The following is a 20,805-nucleotide window of genomic DNA, read 5'->3' on the forward strand; positions in this document are numbered from 1 at the left end:
TTGTATCACAGCCATGACTTGAGCCTTTTTTCAACTTTATTCAATTGACTGTATACATACAAATAGAGCACATTAATAAGAATTGACACATTATATTTACTTTCAGATTTTCTTTTTACAAATTTCTCCTTTATTACATTTTTGTTGACTATCTTTTCAGTGTTGGGAGTTCATTTTGGTTTTACAATTAGGATATTTTTCCATGTGTGTGTTTTTGTAATGCTTTCAGTCTTTTTATGAAGTTTTTGAGTTAGGTTTGTTGACTTCTTTTCTCATTGATGATTAATGGCAGCAAATAAACAGTTTTATGTAACTGGTGTAGGTCGGCTCAGTGACAGAGAGCTGTGACACCTCTCCCCCACACCCTCCCCACACATCTAGTACAGCAAAGGCTGCCCCAGGCACCCCATCCCCACTGTACCTCAAGGTGGCACTCTGGAGCCAGCTGACTGTGGCCACCAAAGCTTCCAGCTGCATTTGGACTGTGGCTAACTCCTCCTGCATCCGCACACAACAGACACAGTCCCCATCCATCTAGCTAATATATGATTTACTAGAAACTTAAGGAAACCTACTGCCACACAAGGTTAACAACTACACTCTAGGTGGCAGAAAGGGGACTCAACAATGAAAAACAATAAGAATTTATGGTAGAATTATATAATGAATGTTATTTATAAATGTTAAACAGTAACCAGCGGTAAACTACACCTACTGGTTATCCCTCGCATTTACAGTGTAAACAAACGTTTACGTACACGCGAAAATGACCTAATAAAACTATAAAAACGGCTACCTTCGATGTATCGAGTCGAAATGACACAAATAAACGTAAATACTGAGTATTGTACACTGACAGATGCAGGCACAAAACAAAACCTTTAGCTAACAATAAGAGTTCAGAATGAAAAGCACAAATACGAACTCTACTTTATAGGAACCCGTCACTAATGCCCACACCAAGTTAAGGAAAATAAGCAGACGGCGAGGAGAGTATTAGCTTTCTGCTAACTAAACCGTATGTAAGAAGGGCTCAGAAGTTTTATTGTAACATTGATTTACTCAGACATTTTAGTGTAACACTAATTTACCACGTATTTTACGTCTACTTGACTGTTAACGCTCGCAGGTTGCGCTAGACAAACGTATGCAAGTGGCATTAGAGTTCACCGTAAGTATCACTTTTCCTAATAAAACGTATAAAAACTGCTACCTTCAATGTAACGAGCCTAAATGACACTAATAAGCGTGAATACTGAGCATCCAACACTAACTTAAACTGATTAACCCTCGTATTTATAATGTAAAAAAACGTTCACATACACGCGAAAAATGACCTAATAAAATGTATAAAAACTGCTATCTTCAATGTATCGAGTCTAAATGACAGTAATAAGCGTAAATACTGAGTATTCTGCACTACTTAATTGATGATCCCGCGCATTTAACAATGTAATTTAAATATGTAAATAAACGTTTGCGTACACGCGAAGCTGTCCTTCGCTTTTCCTATTCAGACGCAAATAAAAAGTGAAACTTTCAATTTATCAAGTCTATTTCGCACTAATACACGCAAATACTATAGAAAATACATAAAAAACTATTAATTACATATCTCGTAGCACTCACTGAAGAAGACGTATAATTCTACTGTTGGCCACACGAGCGACAACATTCACGCTGGTTTTGATCGAATGTGCTGGTTCTGCCGTACTGTCACCCTTCGTGTACTGTGTAGCAGCGACCTCGTGGTGTTGTGGAAATTCTCCAGGTAATGTATAAGCGTTTATAAACTGCAAACAACAATAAGCGAAGAAATGTGTATCGGAAGTAAATTAACATGGTACTTAATTTCTATCACAGTAACAGTTGAGTTTGATGAGAGTAATAGTTCGCGAAAATCTTGTGATGACTGCTGTTTCAGGCTGCTGCTTTTTTTATGTTTTAATTTTTAATGGGTACATAAGGATGATATTTTATTCTGTATTTAATTGTGATCACATCACCTATAGTGTGCTTGGTGACGGTGTGTGAATGTTGTAATTTTTCAGGTTATGTTCATAACAACTAAATACCTGAGTTGTTAGTGCTTGTTTTTGGCCTGACCGGTAAAATCGCGACGTGTATCTTCGTAAAAGAAACGGCTTAGTGTGTGACGTGCTGTCAGGAGAAGTTTGACTACGAGGTAATTTCCTCATATACTTCGTGGCTAACGAGAAAAGGCGGACAGTGAAATTCAAAGGTTGTCCATGTTAGTACGGTTATTTTGACGTACTTAGCAGTAATGATGATAATTTTCTGTGATGTGATGTAGACATATAGCGGCTCCAGATTTTAGGGCTAACGTAAGCATTTTTTAAAGTGCTCACAGTTACTACGTCATTTCATCGTTTGAGTATGTTCGCATGAAAGGAAATGCTGTAATTCTGTTGCATTTTTTAGTTTTCACTGTGCTTTGATTATTCGTGTCGTTAGTATTCGTGTAATCATATGTAAATACCAGTTTGTTGCAGTGTGTGGGTTTTAATGGAGTTCTGTATAAGAGTACTGTAACATCATTTATGAACTGTCGAAATAAGAGGTACAGATTATCTATAATCTGCCTAACATAAAACATTACATGTCATCAGAACTCAATAGATCATTCATCATATTTACAGTTAGTATGAAGTTGTTTCAGTAAATAAGTTTTGTTAGAAAATGCTAACCAATGTTTAATCTTGATGGTAATCAAGAATGAAAACTTCCGCATTGCAATGTGCAGTTTACAGTGCAGGTATTGGTTTCCTTTAATCGCAGGTAAAGATTCTAAAATGATGTCGCTTCCTGTAAATTGAGCATACATCCATGAATGAACACAGATGAAGTAAGTTTAAAGGTAATGCCTATGTTGAAAATTCATATTCACTGATACACAATCCGTATGACTGGATTTTCTTCATGTCCCTATCACACTGAAATTAACACAATGAACCAAGTATAGAATGAAATATTTGATGTTATTAAGTGATATCGCTGCAATCTATTGACTGCTGTGATTGTTTGTAATGCTGAAGTTAATGCATGCACACAAAATTACGCATCTTCCATAATTGTCACAACAGGTGGTATCCATGAGCCAGTGTTACAAAGAAGCAATAGCAACTTTAAATGCTCAGTTTCCATTGCATGTTATTTTATGATTGTTCTCACTCTTCATGACCTGCATAATGTGAATGAGTTTATATCAATGAACACAGTTTTCCTCAGCCACTTTGAATCTGTTTCCTGTGCAATCACCCATTTACTGCACTCAATATATGAGTGAAAATACTGCCTTTGAGCCATACCTCATAGTAAAAACGGAAAGTGAGTAGGCCAAAAACTTTTCTTATCTGATTGCTTTTTCTTTTCAGACTGTAGAACTGAAGCGATGGACCAGGAGCCAACTAAGTGGATAAAAAAAGAGGAAACTGATGAAGTACAAACTGAGTTACACTTCATAGTAAGTGGCTTATTTGTATTTCTTAACAGGGTTTCATTAATTTCTGTGTGCAGTGTGATGTGCGAATACATACAATTGACGTCATACAGATGCAAACATGAATAATTCGGTTTACTTAACTGATGAACTTACTGTCTTAAATATGACATTTTGCACAGTGCATTGAAGTAAGCCTTGTATTAAACCTCACATAGAATTGAGCAAGAGTTTCAATTTAATGTTTAGTAAACTTGGAAAACATTTTTAATGGACGACCCAACTATACCGATAAACTGGTTGCCGTATATTCTGCTCTGATACACTTCTTTTAAATGACAACCTTAATGTGCAACTTAAGAACAATTATGACTGTAGTGAATCTTAGCACTGCCATTAAATTTATAAATGGTATGGCTGCAGTTAATGTTATTGCAGTGTATCGTGGTATGGAATGAGAATTGTAATTTATTTACTGATAGTGTAAAATAAATAATTTTGAAGTGACACTTGCATGGTCACTAATCTGAGAAGTACATTTTGTTTACTTTGAATATGTGAACCATATGTAAGTAGAACTCTCAGCAGTAAAGTTAAATTTCAGACAAATATCACATGGAAGCATAAATTGTTACACAGCAGAATGAATTTGTATGTTGGCAGCAAAGTTCTGATGAAGCCATGGGGCTACACATCAAATATTGACAGGTTTGTTCCTAACCACTTTCTGCATTTGCTGCACGTTGTTACACATATTGTTTCTGAAACTGTCACAGTGTTACAGTTACTGGTGTAAATCATCTTGCATACTGATGTCACATGAAATCTGATGTAGTGCAACCGGTTGTAGGGTATTTACCTATCAGCAGCAAACAAAATCACTCGGTGCCACTAGTATGTTTATCCTGCAAATGAGAATTGAGCACACTGACACAATCACGCAAACTACTTGTGAACTATTTGTGCTGAAAAAATTTGTTTCAACATCCATCTTGAGTGCAACTGCAGAAGTACTGTGATAGCATTAATGCAGCATTTGCATTTGAATATATATGAGTACTTCATTATAGATTATAGAAACTATGTAAACAGCTTGCAATTCATTTGACAAGCATTATCACAACAGTAATCCTAAACAATCACTGTGAGGAAATGATAGGCAAATAAATATACTAAATTTTATTAAATACAGTAAAAGAGTGGATAGACCCAACACAGTTCAGGCTTTGGCTTTGACCCCTGATGTAATCAAGAATATCAAGAATTTTATTCACCGCAGATCATTTTACAATGATATTGGCTTCGTCATACAAGATGTACTAGTACATATAGAACAATAAAATAAACTTCTGTCAATACATTATAGAATACATTTGAAGCATGGCAGTGTACCAAATTACAAAGGATAGCTTTTAAAAGTTAACGCAACAAGCTATCTTATAATCTAATATAATATTGTATTTGATTGTTTATGGTATAAACTTTGTAATTACACATGATTAACCACAGCACAAAAGAATATATTTAACTACAGACAACTTTTAAATGCTTATATTCTCTTCAGGCATCTCGAAGAATTCTTTAATGTCATAGAATGGATGACAGCCAGCTGTACCTCTTAATTTTAAAAGAATTCGTATCCATATACTGAAACATTAACTGGCAGTTTATTGAACATTTAGAGTGGGTTACCTTTGTGGGACTTTCTTGTTCTCGCTAATCTGTGGCGCTGTGTGTCTAAATTACTGTTAGCCCTGGTATTGTGTTTGTGTATTTCCCTTATGGCAATAAATTCTGAAATATTATTTTTAATATAGAGTACACACACATAGATGTATAAATTTATAATTGTAAGTATTCTGAGTCTGGAAAAAAAGAGGACGACAGTGCTCCCTATGACCTCTTTTACATATTATACGTAGGACTTTTTTTTTGTAATTTCAATATGTTTTTGATGTGAAGGGAGTGCCCCCATATAATCAGACCATATGAAATATGTGACTGGAATAGCCCAAAGTATGTCACTCTGAGGTACTCTAAGCTCACTACCTCCCTTAGTTTCAAGAGAAGGTATGCCACCCGAGATATTTTTTCACATACATGATTGACATGTTCCTCCTAATATAGTTTTGAGTCTAAGTGAATACCTAAGAGTTTTACCGACTTACTGCCTACTTCATTTGATGTTCCCATTAAAAGTTGTTGTGTTTTGTCAGGGTTGCATAGGAGCTTATTGGCTGCAAACCAGTCCAGGGCCTTATCTAGTGTTTCTTTTGTTAGGTTATTCACATCTGAAATGTTCTGATGTGTGGTAAGTAGTGTTGTATCATCAGCATAACACACAACAGGGTGAGCTATATTTTTAGGTAAATCATTAATACCTACAATGAAGAAGAAGGGTACAAGGATAGACCCTTGTGGTACACCTGTGCTGATTTCCATGATGGAAGAATTTAAATTTCTGACTGAAACAAATTGTTTTCGGTTACTTAAATAAGAATTTATCACAAAGTGCTCCCTCTCACCCCAGTAGTATGTCAACAGGAATGCAATCGAAAGCTTTGCTTAGGTCACATAATACTAGTGATACCATGTTGTTATTTTCAAAAGCTGTTAAGGTTTGGTCAATGATTTCCAAGATGGCCCCTGTTGTGTTATTCCCCTTTCGAAAGCCAAACTGATTGTTACGTAGGATATTGTGTTTTTCAAAGAAGTTGCTTATTTGTGTGTGTATCAGCGCCTCAAATACCTTTGAGAATATTGGAACAATGGAGACTGGTCTGTAGCTTTGGGGGAGACGTTTGTCTCCTTTTTTTAAAAACTGGGACAACTTTTGATACCTTGAGTGCATCCAGAAAAACTCCAAATTCTACACATTAATTAAAAATATAATGATGGTTTGGCATTCAGGATGATATGTATGCACAACACACATCATGTAAATGAAAAGCAGTTTGAAGATCCATTGACTTTGGACCTAAACTGGAGAACTATTCAAAGGCTACAAGGTTAAAATGTGGTTCTAGACCCACTCCCCCCTTGTAACATTGGTTGTAGTGGGAGACTGATTCATAGCACATCTCAAGGCTTAGCCTATGTTCAAAAGTGGCAGTGTGGCTGTGAGCTGACAAAGTCTAGAAATGGGAAAGCCAAGTAAAGGATATGGTAACAAATTGATCAATAGCACAGCCTAATGTTAACCAAAACATCCAAATGGTGCCCATAACATAACTTTTTACCTACAAGAAGTCTTCTTATACTCTGTGTGCTGTGTTAGTTGATGAACTGACCTTCCCTATGACCTTAACATTGTATCAGTTGAAAGCCACCTTCTTTGCCAAATTAATTAAATGTTAATTTTTAATTGGTGTATATTTTGGGCATGAGCACATGCTGGAAAGTAATGACACACAATTTCTATTCAGAAATTATTGAGGTATTTTAATTAAAACAAACTTAATATTTAACATATTTATTCTTCGTGTTTGTATATTTATTTCAAACATAGTCACCATGGAACTGAACACCTTTCTCCCAGTGAGACAGCAGGTTGTAGGTGTCATCACTGTAGAATGCTTGACTTCATTGGCAGACCCACAGCCTCACCTGCGCTCACACTAATTCATCACTATCAAAGTTGAGTCCTTGAAGGTGTTTTTTAAGTTTTGCAAACAATTGAAAATTCATTGGCTCAAATTGGGTCAGTATGGAGGATGATCAATAATAATGAATCAAAGCTGTCAGACTGTTGCAGGTGCAAAAAAAAAGTTGTGTATGGTCTGGCATTGTCATACTGAAGGAGAGGGTGCTCCACATGTGGATGAACTATTTGAATTGGTGCTGTGTTGTCTGAGGGTTTTTTCATGTGCTGACACAGTTAAATAACACACACACACACACACACACACACACACACACACACACACACACACCCTGCAGTTCAGAACTGTTCATCATGAGGGTGCTGCATACTGTATGAGCAAAGTGGTAACATCAACAGTGTCATATGCATGGAAACTGATATTAAGAACAGAATCAAAATTTTGGAGGCATTATTTTCTGGCACACCCTTGTAATAACTTGATGCATTTTACAATTGCCTCAAATGTTGCAGAATGGTTCCCTTGGCATTGCCGAGCATCCACTTGGAATCATAATACTAAATCCATATACACAGCAGCCAAAACATGGTCACTGATCTTCTATCAGTATAAACTCATCCAGGCAATAGCATCTCACCTTGTCTTCTAGTCAGACTTACACACGTTGCATGGAGTATCAGTGATCATCTTGTCTTGTTGTAAAATAGGAAATGCGTACAATCTGAGTTTGACCAAGAGCAGATTTTGATGGCCTGAAGGCTTGGTATGAGCGTTTTGGAAGCTGCACAGCTTGCCGGGTGTTGAAGTAGTACTATGGCAGTTGTTTTCAGCACATGGCAAAACAAAGGTGAGACCATGGCCAGACATTATGGGGTTGGGCAAGTACTCCTCATCACAGATGGTAGACATCAGAGGCTGGGCAGACTGTTAAAATAAGACAGGCAACAAACTGTAGTGTAACTAACATCAGACATTAATGCTGGGCAGAGTACAATTGTGTCTGAATGCACAATGCTCCAAACACTCCTAATGATGAGTCTGTGCCGCTGATGACCCACGCCATGACATCTACAACTGCAATAGATATGTAACTATTGGCACTGGATGTTGGCACAATGGCTAAGCACTGTGTGGTCTGATGAATCCTGATACCTTCATCGTGCCTTTGGGAGGGTGCATTTCTGTCACCCACAAGGGGAACAGCCCCTTGACTCCTGTACAGTCGGGGCCTCCATTATACTCTGGGAAACAACCACGTGGGCACCCATGGGTCCAGTGGAGCTCGTGTGCGACACTGTGTCACAAAAGTAGTATTGTAAACTGGTTGCAAAGCACATCCACCCCTTCTGTTGTTGTTGTTGTTGTTGTTGTTGTGCTCTTCAGTGCCGAGACTGGATTGATGCAGCTCTCCATGCTACCCTACCCTGTGCAAGCTTCTTCATCCCTGAGTAACTACTGCAACCCACATCCTCCTGAATCTGTTTAGTGTATTCATGTCTTGGTCTCCCTCTGATTTTTCACCCTCCACCTTTCCCTCCAATACTAAATCGATGATCGCTTGATGGCTCAGAACCTGTCCTGCCAACCAGACCCTTCTTCTATACGGTGGCGCACAAACTGTGTTACCATTTTGTTTTTGAATATAAACTTTATTGTCAATACAATCTGAAAGGAACATATACTACAATGAAGAGCCGTCCATGGAGATTTGTTGTAACTCAATACATGCTCAATATGCCCACCATTTCGTTTCCTAACTTTCTTCAAAGGAACGCTGAAGTTAATGAGTACCCTACAGCACATGCCTTCCCTAATTTCACTGAAAGCTTAAAGAATAAGTCTTCTGAGCTCCATTAAATCACATGGACGTTTCAAGAAATTTTTTTCCCTTAGGTACCCCCAAAGAAAAGAATCACATGGATTGAGGTCTGGACTATTGGGGGGCCAATTTTGTCCGTCATTGAAGTGACCTGGAAACCTGAGTGAAATGATCCGCATGTCGAAATGTTCGGTTAAAAACTCCAACACAGTGTTTGCAGTATGTGGCCTTGCTCCATCTTGCATGAATCACTGTGTGTTGAAGGGCAAGGCAGCAGCAAGAAGCCGTGGAATGAATCTATTGTGAAGCATGCTCAAATAACATTCGCTGTTCAATTTCTTCAAAGAAAAAGGGTCCAGTAAGTCTGTGACTGGAAATTCCTGCCCACACTGTAATCCTTGGAGCATAATGTCGTTCATGAATCACTTGTGGGTTTTCAGTGACCCAAAAGTGGACATTTTGTTTGTTAACCACACCATCTAAATGAAAATGAGCCTCATCTGAAAACCAAACGTTGAGAGTTTCTTCCCTATCCTCCACCCACTGAGCAAACAGTAGTTTCTGCTGCTTGTGTTCTTCAGTGAGCTTCTGTGCACAGGTCATCTTGTATGGGTACATGTGGAGGCCACTTTTAAGAATGCATTGAATGGAGCGACTGGATATTCCCAGTTGCACTGCTCCCTTTCTACACAATTTCCGGGACTTCTCTGTACAGCAACTCGTACTGCTTAAATATTCTCCGGTGAACAAACAGTCTTAGGCAGAGGTCGCTTCGGATCCAATACTGTTCCTTCCTGTACAAATTTATCGTACAACCTGTGAATGGTCTTCTTGCAAGGGACCCATCGTGTGTTAAACTGTTGTCGAAAATGCCTCTGAGTCACAACAAGGCTTTTCATTTCATGAAAACGTAACACAATTGCCAATCGTTGCTGCGCCGTCAGTCTTCCATTGTCAGCCATTGCTGCTTACTAGTCTCGTACTGGCAGTATCGTGAATTACATGTCATTTTGTAACTCATTTGTTTTTCCAAACTCTGCTAGTACTGCTGTAGAGATCCCAGCGGAGTATTTAATGTGCAGCATAAATTGTAAAAGAAACAATTGGTAACACATTTTGTACACCACCCTATAGTTAAGTTGTGCCACAAATTCCTCTTCTCCCCAATTCTATTCAGTACCTCCTCATTAGTCACATAATCTACCCATCTAATCTTCAGCATTCTTCTGTAGCACCACATTTCGAAAGCTTCTGTTCTCTTCTCATCTAAACTATTTATCGTCCATGTTTCACTTCCATACATGGATACACTCAATGCAAGTACTTTCAGAAAAGACTTCCTGACACTTAAATGTATACTCAATGTGAACAAATTTCTCTTCTTCAGAAATGCTTTCCTTGGCATTGCCAGACTACATTTTATATTCTCTGCACCATAACCTTCATCAGTCATTTTGCTTCCCAAATGGCAAAACTTATCTACTACCTTAATTGTCTTATTTCATAATTCTGTCATCATCACCCAATTTAATTCGACTACATTCCATTATCCTTGTTTTGCTATTGTTGATGTTCGTCTTATATCCCTCTTTGAATGCGCTGTCCATTCTGTTCAACTGACCTTTCAGGCCCTTTACTGTCTCTGACAGAATTACAATGTCATTGGCTAACCTCAAAGTTTTTATTTCTCCTCCATGGATTTTAATTCTTACTCAAAATTTTTCATTTGTTCCCTTTATTGCTAGCTCAATATGCAGACTGAGCGACACCAGGGATAGGGTAAAACCCTGTCTCACTCCATTTCCAACCACTGCTTCCCTATTGCTCCTCCCCTTTTATAACTGCCATCTGGTTTCTGTACAAATTGTAAATAGCCTTTCACTCCCTGCATTTGACGACTGCCACCTTCAGAATTGAAAGAGAGTATGCCAGTCAACATTGTCGAAAGCTTTCTTTAAGTTTACAAATACTAGAAATGTAGGTTTGCCTTTCCTTCATCTATCCTCTAAGATAAATCATAGGGTCGGTATTGCCTCATGTGTTCCAACGTTTCTACGGAACCGAAACTAATCTTCCCTGAGGTCAGCACCTACCAGTTTTTCCATTCGACTGTAAAGAATTCATGTTAGTATTCTACAGCCATGACTTACTAAATTGATAGATCGGTAATTTTCACGCCTGTCAACATTTGCGTTCTTTGGGATTGCAATTATTATATTCTTCTTGAAGTCTGGGGATATTTTGCCTGTCTCATACATTTTTCTGACCAGATGGCAGTTTTTTCAAGGCTGGCTGTCCCAAGGCTATCAGTAGTTTTAATGGATGTTGTCTCCTCCCAGGGCCTTGTTTCAACTTAGGTCTTTCAGCACTGCCAAATTCTTCACGCAGTATCGTATCTCCCATTTCATCCTCATCTACGTTCTCTTCCATTTTCAAAATATTGCCCACAAGTGCATCGCCCTTGTCTAGACCCTCTATAGGTCTCTTCAGTATTCCAGCAGGCAGTGTCTGTTCTACCCTAGTCATATATGCCTCTACATCCTTAAATTTGTCCTGTTACCATCCCTGCTGAGCCATTTTGCAGTTCCTGTCGATCTCATTTTTGAGACATTTGTATTCCTTTCAGCCTGCTTCATTTAGTGCATTTTTATGTTTTCATCATTCATCTATTAAATTCAGTGTCTCCTCTGTTACCCAAGAATTTCTACTAGCCTCGTCTTTTTACCTACTTAATCCTCTGCTACTTTCACTAGTAATCTCTCAAAGCTACCCTTCCCCTTCTGCAGTATCTCTTACCCATGTCCTTGTCAATGGTTCCCTAGTGCTTTCAGAAACACTCTACTATCTCTGATCCTTTCATTTTATCCAGATCCCATCTCTTACAATTCCTACCTTTTTGCAGTTCTTTCAGGTCTGTATAGATATCTGCTTATTACACATTACAACCTTCTCCAAATGTCAGCGGTATCTTTCAGTCAGCAGACAAGATTGGCCTGTATGCTTTTGCCCTTCATCCTTCTACTTCACTATCTCATCAGAAACAGTGGATGTAGGAATGTTCAGGAATGTGGAAAGCTCCCATACAGACATGTGACACCAATGACACCCTATCACCTGACCACATTCAAAGTCAATGAGCTCCACGGAGTGCCCGATTTTGCTCTCTCACGATGTATAATGACTACTGAGGTCTCTGATATTGAGTAGGTGGCAGCACAATGCACCAAATATGAAAAAGTAAGTTTTTGGGGGTGGCCCGATGCTTTTGAGCACATAGTGTATGATGAAGTTGTGCTCTGTACAAAATTCTACCAGACGGCTTCCCCTTTCATTCGTTACCCACATTCCATATTCACCTCCTACTTTTCCTTCTCTTCCTTTTCCTACTATTGAATTCCAATCCCCTATGTCTATTAAATTTTCGTCGCCCTTCGTTATCTAAATAATTTCTTTTATCTCATCATACATTTCTTTAATCTCTTCATCTGGGGACCTAGTTGGTGTGTGAACTTGTACTACTGTGGTAAGTGTGGGCTTTGTGTCTATCTTGGCTACAATACTGCATTTACTATGCTGTTCGTAATAGCTTACCCACACTCCTGTTTTTTTATTCATTTTTAAACCTACTCCTCCATCACCCCTATATGATTTTGTGTTTATAATCCTGTATTCATCTGACCAGAAGTCTTATTCCTCATTCCATCAGACTTAACCAATTCTGACCATATTTATCTTTACCCTATTCATTTCCCTTTTTAAATTTTCTAACCTGCCTGCCTGATTAAAGGGTCTGACATTCCATGTTCCAATTTGTAGAACAAAAGTTTTCTGTCTCCTGATACCGATGTCGTCCTGGAGATCTGAATGGAGGACTATTTGACTTCCGCAATATTTTACCTAAGAGGACACCATCATCATTTAATGAACAGTAAAATTGCATCCCCTCATGAAAAATTACGGCTATAGTTTCCCCTTGCTTTCATCTGTTTACAGTACCAGCACAGCAAGGCTGTTTTGGTTAATGTTACAAGACCAGATCACTAATTCATCCTGACCGTCACCCCTGTAATTACTGAAAAGGCTGCTGCCCCTCTTAAGGGACCACATGTTTGTCTGGTCCCCCAACAGATACCCCTCCGTTGGGGTTGCACCTACAGAATGACTATCTGTATCGCTGAGGCACTCAAGCCTCGCTACCAGTGCCACGGTCCATGGTTCATGTTAGGTCCACTCCTTCGTGACGATCATGTTTCCCATTGAGTATACATTTAAGTGTCAGGAAGTCTTTTCTGAAAGTATTTGCATTGAGTGTGGCATTTTTCATGAAAACAATGCACCATTTCACAAGGCCATGAGTGTGTGATTGAGTGGTTTCAGAAACACAGTGGTAAGTTCCAATTGATGTGTTGGCCACCCAACTCGCCAGCCCTGAACCTGGTCAAGCACATCTGGGATGTGATTTAACATAACGTCAGAGATCATCCCCCCTTCCAGAATTTATGGGAATGAAGTGACCTGATTGTATAAATATGGTTCCAACTTCCGATCTATGAAGGCCTCATTGCTTCCGTGACACTATGTCTCACTACTGTTGTCTGTGCCAGAGGTGTACATACCAACATTTAGATGAGTGATGATAATCTTGGGCTGATCAGCCTATGGCAGTTACCATTATTGAAAGAAGATTGTTTTATTGTAATGATTTAATGATACTGCCACATAAAGTTTGGCTAAACAGTACATGCTGCCCACGAGCCCTGCATGACTCACCCTCTAGTCCAGCTTCAAGACACCGACTGCCCGTGAGATCCACTGCTGTTCCTCTACACCCATTGTTGCTCCACAATTCCCACTGGTGCCACGAACTCTGAGCTGTGAGAAGTGACATCTGCCAGGCACATGGGGCTCGAATTCGAAGAGGGAGCCCACCGTGGTTCAGCCTCCTCCACCAAACCAAAATCCCCCTTCCCCACCATTAAGGAGCCCCTTACACTTGCTTCTCCTTGATATGAATAATATGCATGTGTGAGGCCTTACTCATCTATAAATTCAGAACCAGGAGGTTTGCTGAGCTCACCACCCTGACAATCTAATAGGGACGCAACACCTGAGGAGCTAGCTTGCTATCGGACCCTAAATCCCCCTTTTCAGCAATATTGAGGTTTCGGACTAACACTGTGTCCCCAGCCTTTCCAATGAAACGTTTAGCCCCTGACTGTAACAGATGGATAACCTGTGACAGGCAGTTTTGGTATTATGTCTAGCCTGGCTCCAGTTGTGCTGTGTTACTGCTAGGGTGACTTGTTCTTGAAGCAAATCATTGATTGACTACAGGTTGAGAAGAGGAAAATTGACTGGATGTGCTAACATAGGGGATACTGGAGCACCCTACAGGGACTTGGGTTGTGCAGTGTTAAAGATAAAATTGAGCCACGTTGTCTGAGCCTTGTTGTGAAAGATAAGCACAGCCTTCAACTTGCAGTTCACCTGGTCAGCAAAGTATGCTGGTAAAAGGATTTGTGGTCACATCTTTAATTCCATTGTCAAAGCAGAACCTCACAAATAGCTGGGAAACAGAAGCCATCAAGCATAGTTGGTGGCCTGGAAACAGAAAAAACTCATAACAAATTATGGCCAGCTGCCAGGATGGTAATTTCTCTGATCGGAATGTGTCAAAAAAACGAGAAAAGTCATCCATGATAACTAGTAGGTGCCTAATACACACACACACACACACACTTGATGAAGTGGGCCTGTTTAATCCATACAAAGTTAATCCATCAGGCATTCCTAATGGGTAGACTCTAAAAGCCACTTGAGGGAATTCAAGTTGGGCTCAGCTCCCCTACGGCTCTCACACTCCTCAACCAACCTCTGGACAGTCTTATTCAGGGTGGACCAGGTGACATGTTGAGTGATCTTGACTCCACCAACCTCCAGGCTTGCTTATACAGGGAGAACCAGGTGATGTGTCGTCTGATCTTGACAAGAGTTTTATAAATTCCTAAGAGAGTATTATGGAAATAATGAGCCAGGACCTAACTAATAGCTCAGTCTCTAAACAAAATTCCTGGTTTTCAAAATAAAATCTGAATTTCTTAAGGGCAAACATAACCGCCAAGGCTTCCCATTCATACATAGAATATTTCATCTCTGCAGGTGAAAGTTCCCAAGGTGCATTGCTATAGGGCATCAACATGCAATGCCTCCCCTGCCATTCTGTTCATGCAGGAGGACAGCTACCACTTTCTACTCCAGAAGAATTAGGTGTCTGTCTGCAAGAAGAACACGACCTCAAAATTTGGTATGTCTAATACTAGTGGCTTACTAAGCACCACCGTAATGGCTTCAGAAGATTCTGGATGACTTTCATCCAATATGAAATTTCTTAAATCATTAAGGCACCCCACTAATTTAATAAAATTCGGCACAGACTTTCGAAAAAAATTTGTCATGCCTATGAACCGTGCCACACCTTTCTTATTTCTAGGAGCTGGAAATTTTAGCAAATCACTAGTATTCTCCTGGTCAATTTCAATCCAATCAATGAAACTAAGATGTCCCAGGGATGAAAACTATGTGCCAGTGTCATTTTAGATGGTTTCACAGTAAGTCACACATCCCTCTGGTAAACCAGAACTGCCTCAAGATGTTGCAGGTTTTCAGACAGACTAGAACTGTAAACAACCATGCAATCTAGGTAATTAGAGACACACTTGAATGTGAAATCACCAAAAACACAATATAGAAGGCAAGACATAATGGTAACTCCCGTTGAAAAACCAAAGGGCACCCTGTTAAAATTGTGGAGGTTCCAATCTGTACATCAGGCAGTGATATACTTGGAATCCTCTGTTAACATGATCTGATAATATGTGAGATTAAGATCCAGGACAGCAAAATACTGAGCCTGACTGAACCAAGTAAAAGAATTATGCAGATTGGGAAGTGACACAGATTCCAAAACTCTGTTCTCATTAACTGCACAGTAACCCACAACAGGATGAAACACCCCACTGCTGCCCATAGATACTGAGAACATGGTAGAAGCATAGACTGCAGTTGAGGGCCTGATGACCACATTGAACAACACATTATTAATCAAAGCACATACACATTTCATCTTTGATGGAGAAATCCTCTCTGGAATGTCATTTGTAAGGCAAATCTTGTACTGGATTTTATTGGTGATGTCCAATCTGTGAGTTAACATCTGTGGTAACCGATCAAAAACTTCCAGTACCAGCATCACCTCTACTGGATGAAGGTGACTGAGCTGAAATGGCAAACATTGCGGTAACACACTATGAATTCCTGTGGCAACCTGACAGGAGCACAATGTGAATGTTTCAGCTGGGTTAAATTTAAAATAAACAACCCTGCCTTGACAAACTAGCACAAACCCACTACCACTTACAAAAACACGCTGCAAAATTAAGTTTACTGAAAGATTTTTAGTTACTATCCACTTCAGAGGTAAAGAAAATTTTCCAATACTCAGTTTTGCCAACCACAGGCAACATGTGCCCAGTGAGAGCTCAACATTGGCAGGACGGATGCAAACAAGGCAATTCACAGGTATGGCGGAACTTCAAATGCCACAGATAATCTAAACGAGAAACTGAACTACCAGAGTTGAGGAGGGCACACATTCGTTCCTGGTTAAGTTGTACCCAAAAATAAGGCAGGGGTTCCCGTACCTCGGACTTGGCACAGATCCAGCCCTTAGGCAGTAGAACACTACTGTGCCACTTCCATTCTGTGTGATGTTGGCTGTTTGATTCTCCTTCCATGTAACCAGACATCGCCATACAAAATTCCCCTCTTTGTTACACTGGAAACACATCCTACACTTTTTCCTGATGGGTGGTCCCCTTTTAAATTGCTTGGAATCTCAATCCCCATCCTGATAATGACACTTAAACCCCCATCACTGCTGGTCTGCGAAACTCGGACTTCAATAGCAGACACCAAAGCCTCTATTTCAGTAAAAGATGTGCATTTATTAGTGAAGGTAATCCATGAACAGTCCTGTGGCCGCACTTTTTGTATTATATTATTGAGTATTTGTATCTTTGTGACTTGCAATTCCAGGTATGGAATGGTCATATGCATTCATCTATGAACCTAGGAAAAGTTTCATGAGGAAACTGCAATAGCCAAAAATGTTTATGCCTGAGTAGGCCAATAATTGATTTTTACAACTCCCTTGATGTTGCACTTTCATGTAAAATTCGATTGAAAACATGGCTTAACACAGGGGCTACAGCGTCTGAACAACATTGTCAGTGATGGCCAAAGTGTCAGCATGAAACATAAATTTGACCATGATCCATATGATGGATTTTACCCGTCTTTAAATTCTACATTAAAAGTTCCATTATAGCTTGCAGCAGTAAAACTGTTTGGTATGGTAATTTACCAAATGAAATCTCCTGAGCTCCTTAAAGGTGTCCGTAGCATTCCTACTACTTCCAGCAGTTATATGTCTGTGGGAGAATCTTGTTCACCACCTATAGCTCCTAATTTGTGTAAATAAAGGCAGCTGTCCCTGTAACTGCAGAGCTAATGTAATGTGCTCAGAATAGAGATTACATTGTAAATACCACACAAGTGACTATCCCAATGGATCAATTGTACCTGAATTATGTGTATTTGCTTATGATGGGGTGACTACTTTCTAAACACACTACATTCTGACACAAGATCGTCATGGCAATAGCTCAGACAGCTAGTGCAACATGTACCTCCATGGTGCAGTTGGTACTAATCACCAAGGGGTCATCCACAAGTTGGGCACACCGCCCTTACATGGAAGCTGACAAACTTTTAATTCGTAGATACACTGTTTATTTTTCAATGAGGACTAACTGGGACAGTTGTGGGACCCCATGTTCCGCAGTGGATACTTGCAAACACACACCTCGTGGTGAATGACAGTAGGACACCTTCCCCCTTTACTTCCAGGAAAATAACCATACTCTGTTACCAACCAAACATCCAGCAGGAAAAAGGGGAAAATTGGTGGAAGGACTGGATGGATTGGGGTTCACATGAGTCTCCATTGTTTATTAAAATGTTTTTATTTAAGAAAAATAACTAAAGTCAAATACATTAGCAGGATTGCAAACACCACTCCGAACTTTCAAATGTAAGACATTACACACATTAGTTTAGTGACAATTTAAATAAGGCAATAGTTAACGACCAAAGCTGTGTCTGACACCAGTTCTTAGATTTTAGATTCAAAATTTCCATCTTCACAAACCGCAAATGAGAAAATGCTTCAACAAATAAACAAATAATTATCTGGAAACAGGTGGCTCTTTAAGACAACACAGAAGCATAACACATCTCAAAGGTTAAAACTGAATAGCTATACTGGAAGACAGAGCACTCTATAGCTGCCTTGGGGCCCCTAGAAAAAAGTAAATTCTTAAAATACACCTCCAAGTGCATCTAGGTAATTTAATAAAGTAAACAGGTGCACTGATTTCTAGAGCTACCTTCAGGCAGACAGACAGAGCAAGTCTCTTTAAATCTTGCACCAGTGAGCAGTTAAGTAATTAACAAGAGAATGAGCGTGCACAGATTGATGTAACTGGCTTCAGACACAGTGAAAATTCTATTAAGGCATGCTGTAGAAAATCCCTAAGTGATTCAGTTTCTGAATGTGCATGCATAGCAGCTCAAGAACACCCTTTAAAAAGAAAACCAGTAATTAGTAGTCAGAACCTACTTGTAGCAGTAAATAAATAACAGGTGAGAAAAGCTCACTCCATGACAACTTTAAAATAACAAACACTTAAACAATTAAATCTGGTAAGCAGTAACTCACCCTGAGACGGAATAAATTTCTTTCGCTCTCCACCTCACAAATGGCCAGTGAACAAACACGAAAAATGTTCAGAGCTCAGTAACACTTGATGGTTTTACACACTTTTGCTTGTTCCAGTCTCTGAATGTCAAATGTGCCTGTTACTTACCAACAGGCTATATTTTCACAAGTATGGATGACATCTGAATGTGACGTGTGATTCACATAGAGGTGATCAGCATGTGACCATTCTAACAGTGCTTGACAGTATGTACAGCAAAGGCACTCAACCCAACAAACGCCCAAAAATCAAAATGTACAAAATTTTAGTACAACTTTCGAATAGTGATTTACGTAACTTGAGTGAAGGCAGCCTATTGGTAGCTGGCAGTGGTGAATTCCCTGAGGCTGATATACAGAGGCAATGTTAACAGCTACAGCATGATAACCATGCCCTGATTCCAAGTCAAAAACAATCAAAGTGTGCCACAACAGTAGAAAACTGGAGCAGACTAAGGAGCATCTAAATTCCACTGTTATTCTCACTTAATACAACTGCACGGCCATGATAGTTGGGTAGATCAATGGACTCGTCAGATGATTCTCATCAAAATCTCAGTCTAAGGCTAAACATGGTCACACTTAAAACAGTATTCAGGATTACCAAATCATCATATCCACTGCAGAACATGGGGAATTGAATAGCAATAACAAGCTTGTCTAGTTGCTAAACACAACTCTAACCCCTTCCAAGGCAATGCCACAAGGTATTAAGTCATGCAACACAACTGAAATCGGGCAGTTTTTCAGATGAGAAAGCTTGTTGCATAATGTGACTTCCACAGAGGACAAATAGCAAATCCAGATAGCCAAGACTACACCAATTTACTGTCTTTCATTAACACCTGTGCCTGCAATTATTAACTTGACAGAACTTTTGAAGGGCTACTAGTCACTCCATTCTGTCAATTGTGGCTGAATGGCAAATACTGTCGACGTACCCTATGTGGCTCTTATCGTGCCCCATGACGCCCCGAGCTCAAAGCCAAAGAAGTGACATCATCAAGTGCAGGATGGGAATTCGAAGAGGTAGCCCGCCATGCCTCAGATAGTAATAATAATAAATTCATAATAATCATTATTTGTACTAGTATATTAGTATTATTGTAGGCAGTTAATTAATACAAAGATTAATTAATAAGATGTTGCTGCATTCTTTCTATCTTTTGCCCAGCATCTCTCTTCAAGGCATCTTCTTTGCGTACACCATTTTGCTTCATTATTTTGTCAATATACTCTTTCTGAAAGTTAAGTGGTCTACTTTGTTTCTATCAGTAAGATGATTTCCAATAAAAAATTATTCTTTGGCTGCTAATTATCTAACATCCTCAACAGATCCCAATATCAGTTTAATGATTTTCTTCCTATGCTATCACTGTTTCATTTGTTCTCATTCCAGCACCGCCTTTGACATTATGGGTTTTTCAGTCTTCATATGCTGGTGCTGTTCCATAAATAATCTTTCCAGAGCTTTGTCTTCTTTTGAGATCAGCAAGCAAAACCCATAGTTCAGATCAACAGAATAGGACTGGTATAGCCTGTAGCCTACTCTCTCTTTTTGTTCTGTTAGAAATGTGCTTGTCCCACCAAAAGGAATTCATGAAGTTAGAATAGTATTAAGTAGTGTGCCAACGTAGGGTGTGTGCGTTTAATAATTTTATCATTAATAAGCATTCAGTGCAACAAGGTTTCGATGCAACTGTTCTAGATATTTTATTATTCTGATCATAAAAGTAGTATGAGTGATGTGGCACTTGACAGTCCAGTTTCTGCTCCCCCACACAGTTGGTGTAAACTGTATTGTAACTTGATATGAACAACATTGAAGTCATTGTTTCAGGTAGTGGCTGTGTTATTTTACTTCATTACACTACCATTATGTGCATATGTAGATAATGAAGCTAGAAAATATGATTGAAAACAATAGCATAGGGAGAAGGCTGAAATGAAAGATCATAATGAATTTTCAAAGGTGTTGTCATTAATCAGTCTTAGAATTTTTTGCTGCCTCCCATTGAAGTGTACCATAGCGAAATCATCACTCAGA

At 39.2% G+C, this 20,805-nt stretch overlaps 1 protein-coding gene across 1 annotated transcript in view; it reads left to right on the forward strand.

Annotated features, from left to right (window-relative positions):
- Positions 1–958: 958 nt before the first annotated feature.
- LOC126295239 (zinc finger protein 492-like) overlaps positions 959–20,805 on the forward strand; it is an 88,192-nt gene continuing 68,345 nt past the window's right edge. The window contains exons 1-2 of the mRNA XM_049987589.1: positions 959–1,771; positions 3,396–3,484. Of these exons, the coding sequence (XP_049843546.1) occupies positions 3,413–3,484 (72 nt within the window). The 5' untranslated portion in view covers positions 959–1,771; positions 3,396–3,412. The remainder of the gene's footprint in view (positions 1,772–3,395; positions 3,485–20,805) is intronic.

The sequence above is a fragment of the Schistocerca gregaria genome, chromosome 11 (genome assembly GCF_023897955.1).
Source record: "Schistocerca gregaria isolate iqSchGreg1 chromosome 11, iqSchGreg1.2, whole genome shotgun sequence".
Taxonomy (NCBI): domain Eukaryota; kingdom Metazoa; phylum Arthropoda; class Insecta; order Orthoptera; family Acrididae; genus Schistocerca; species Schistocerca gregaria.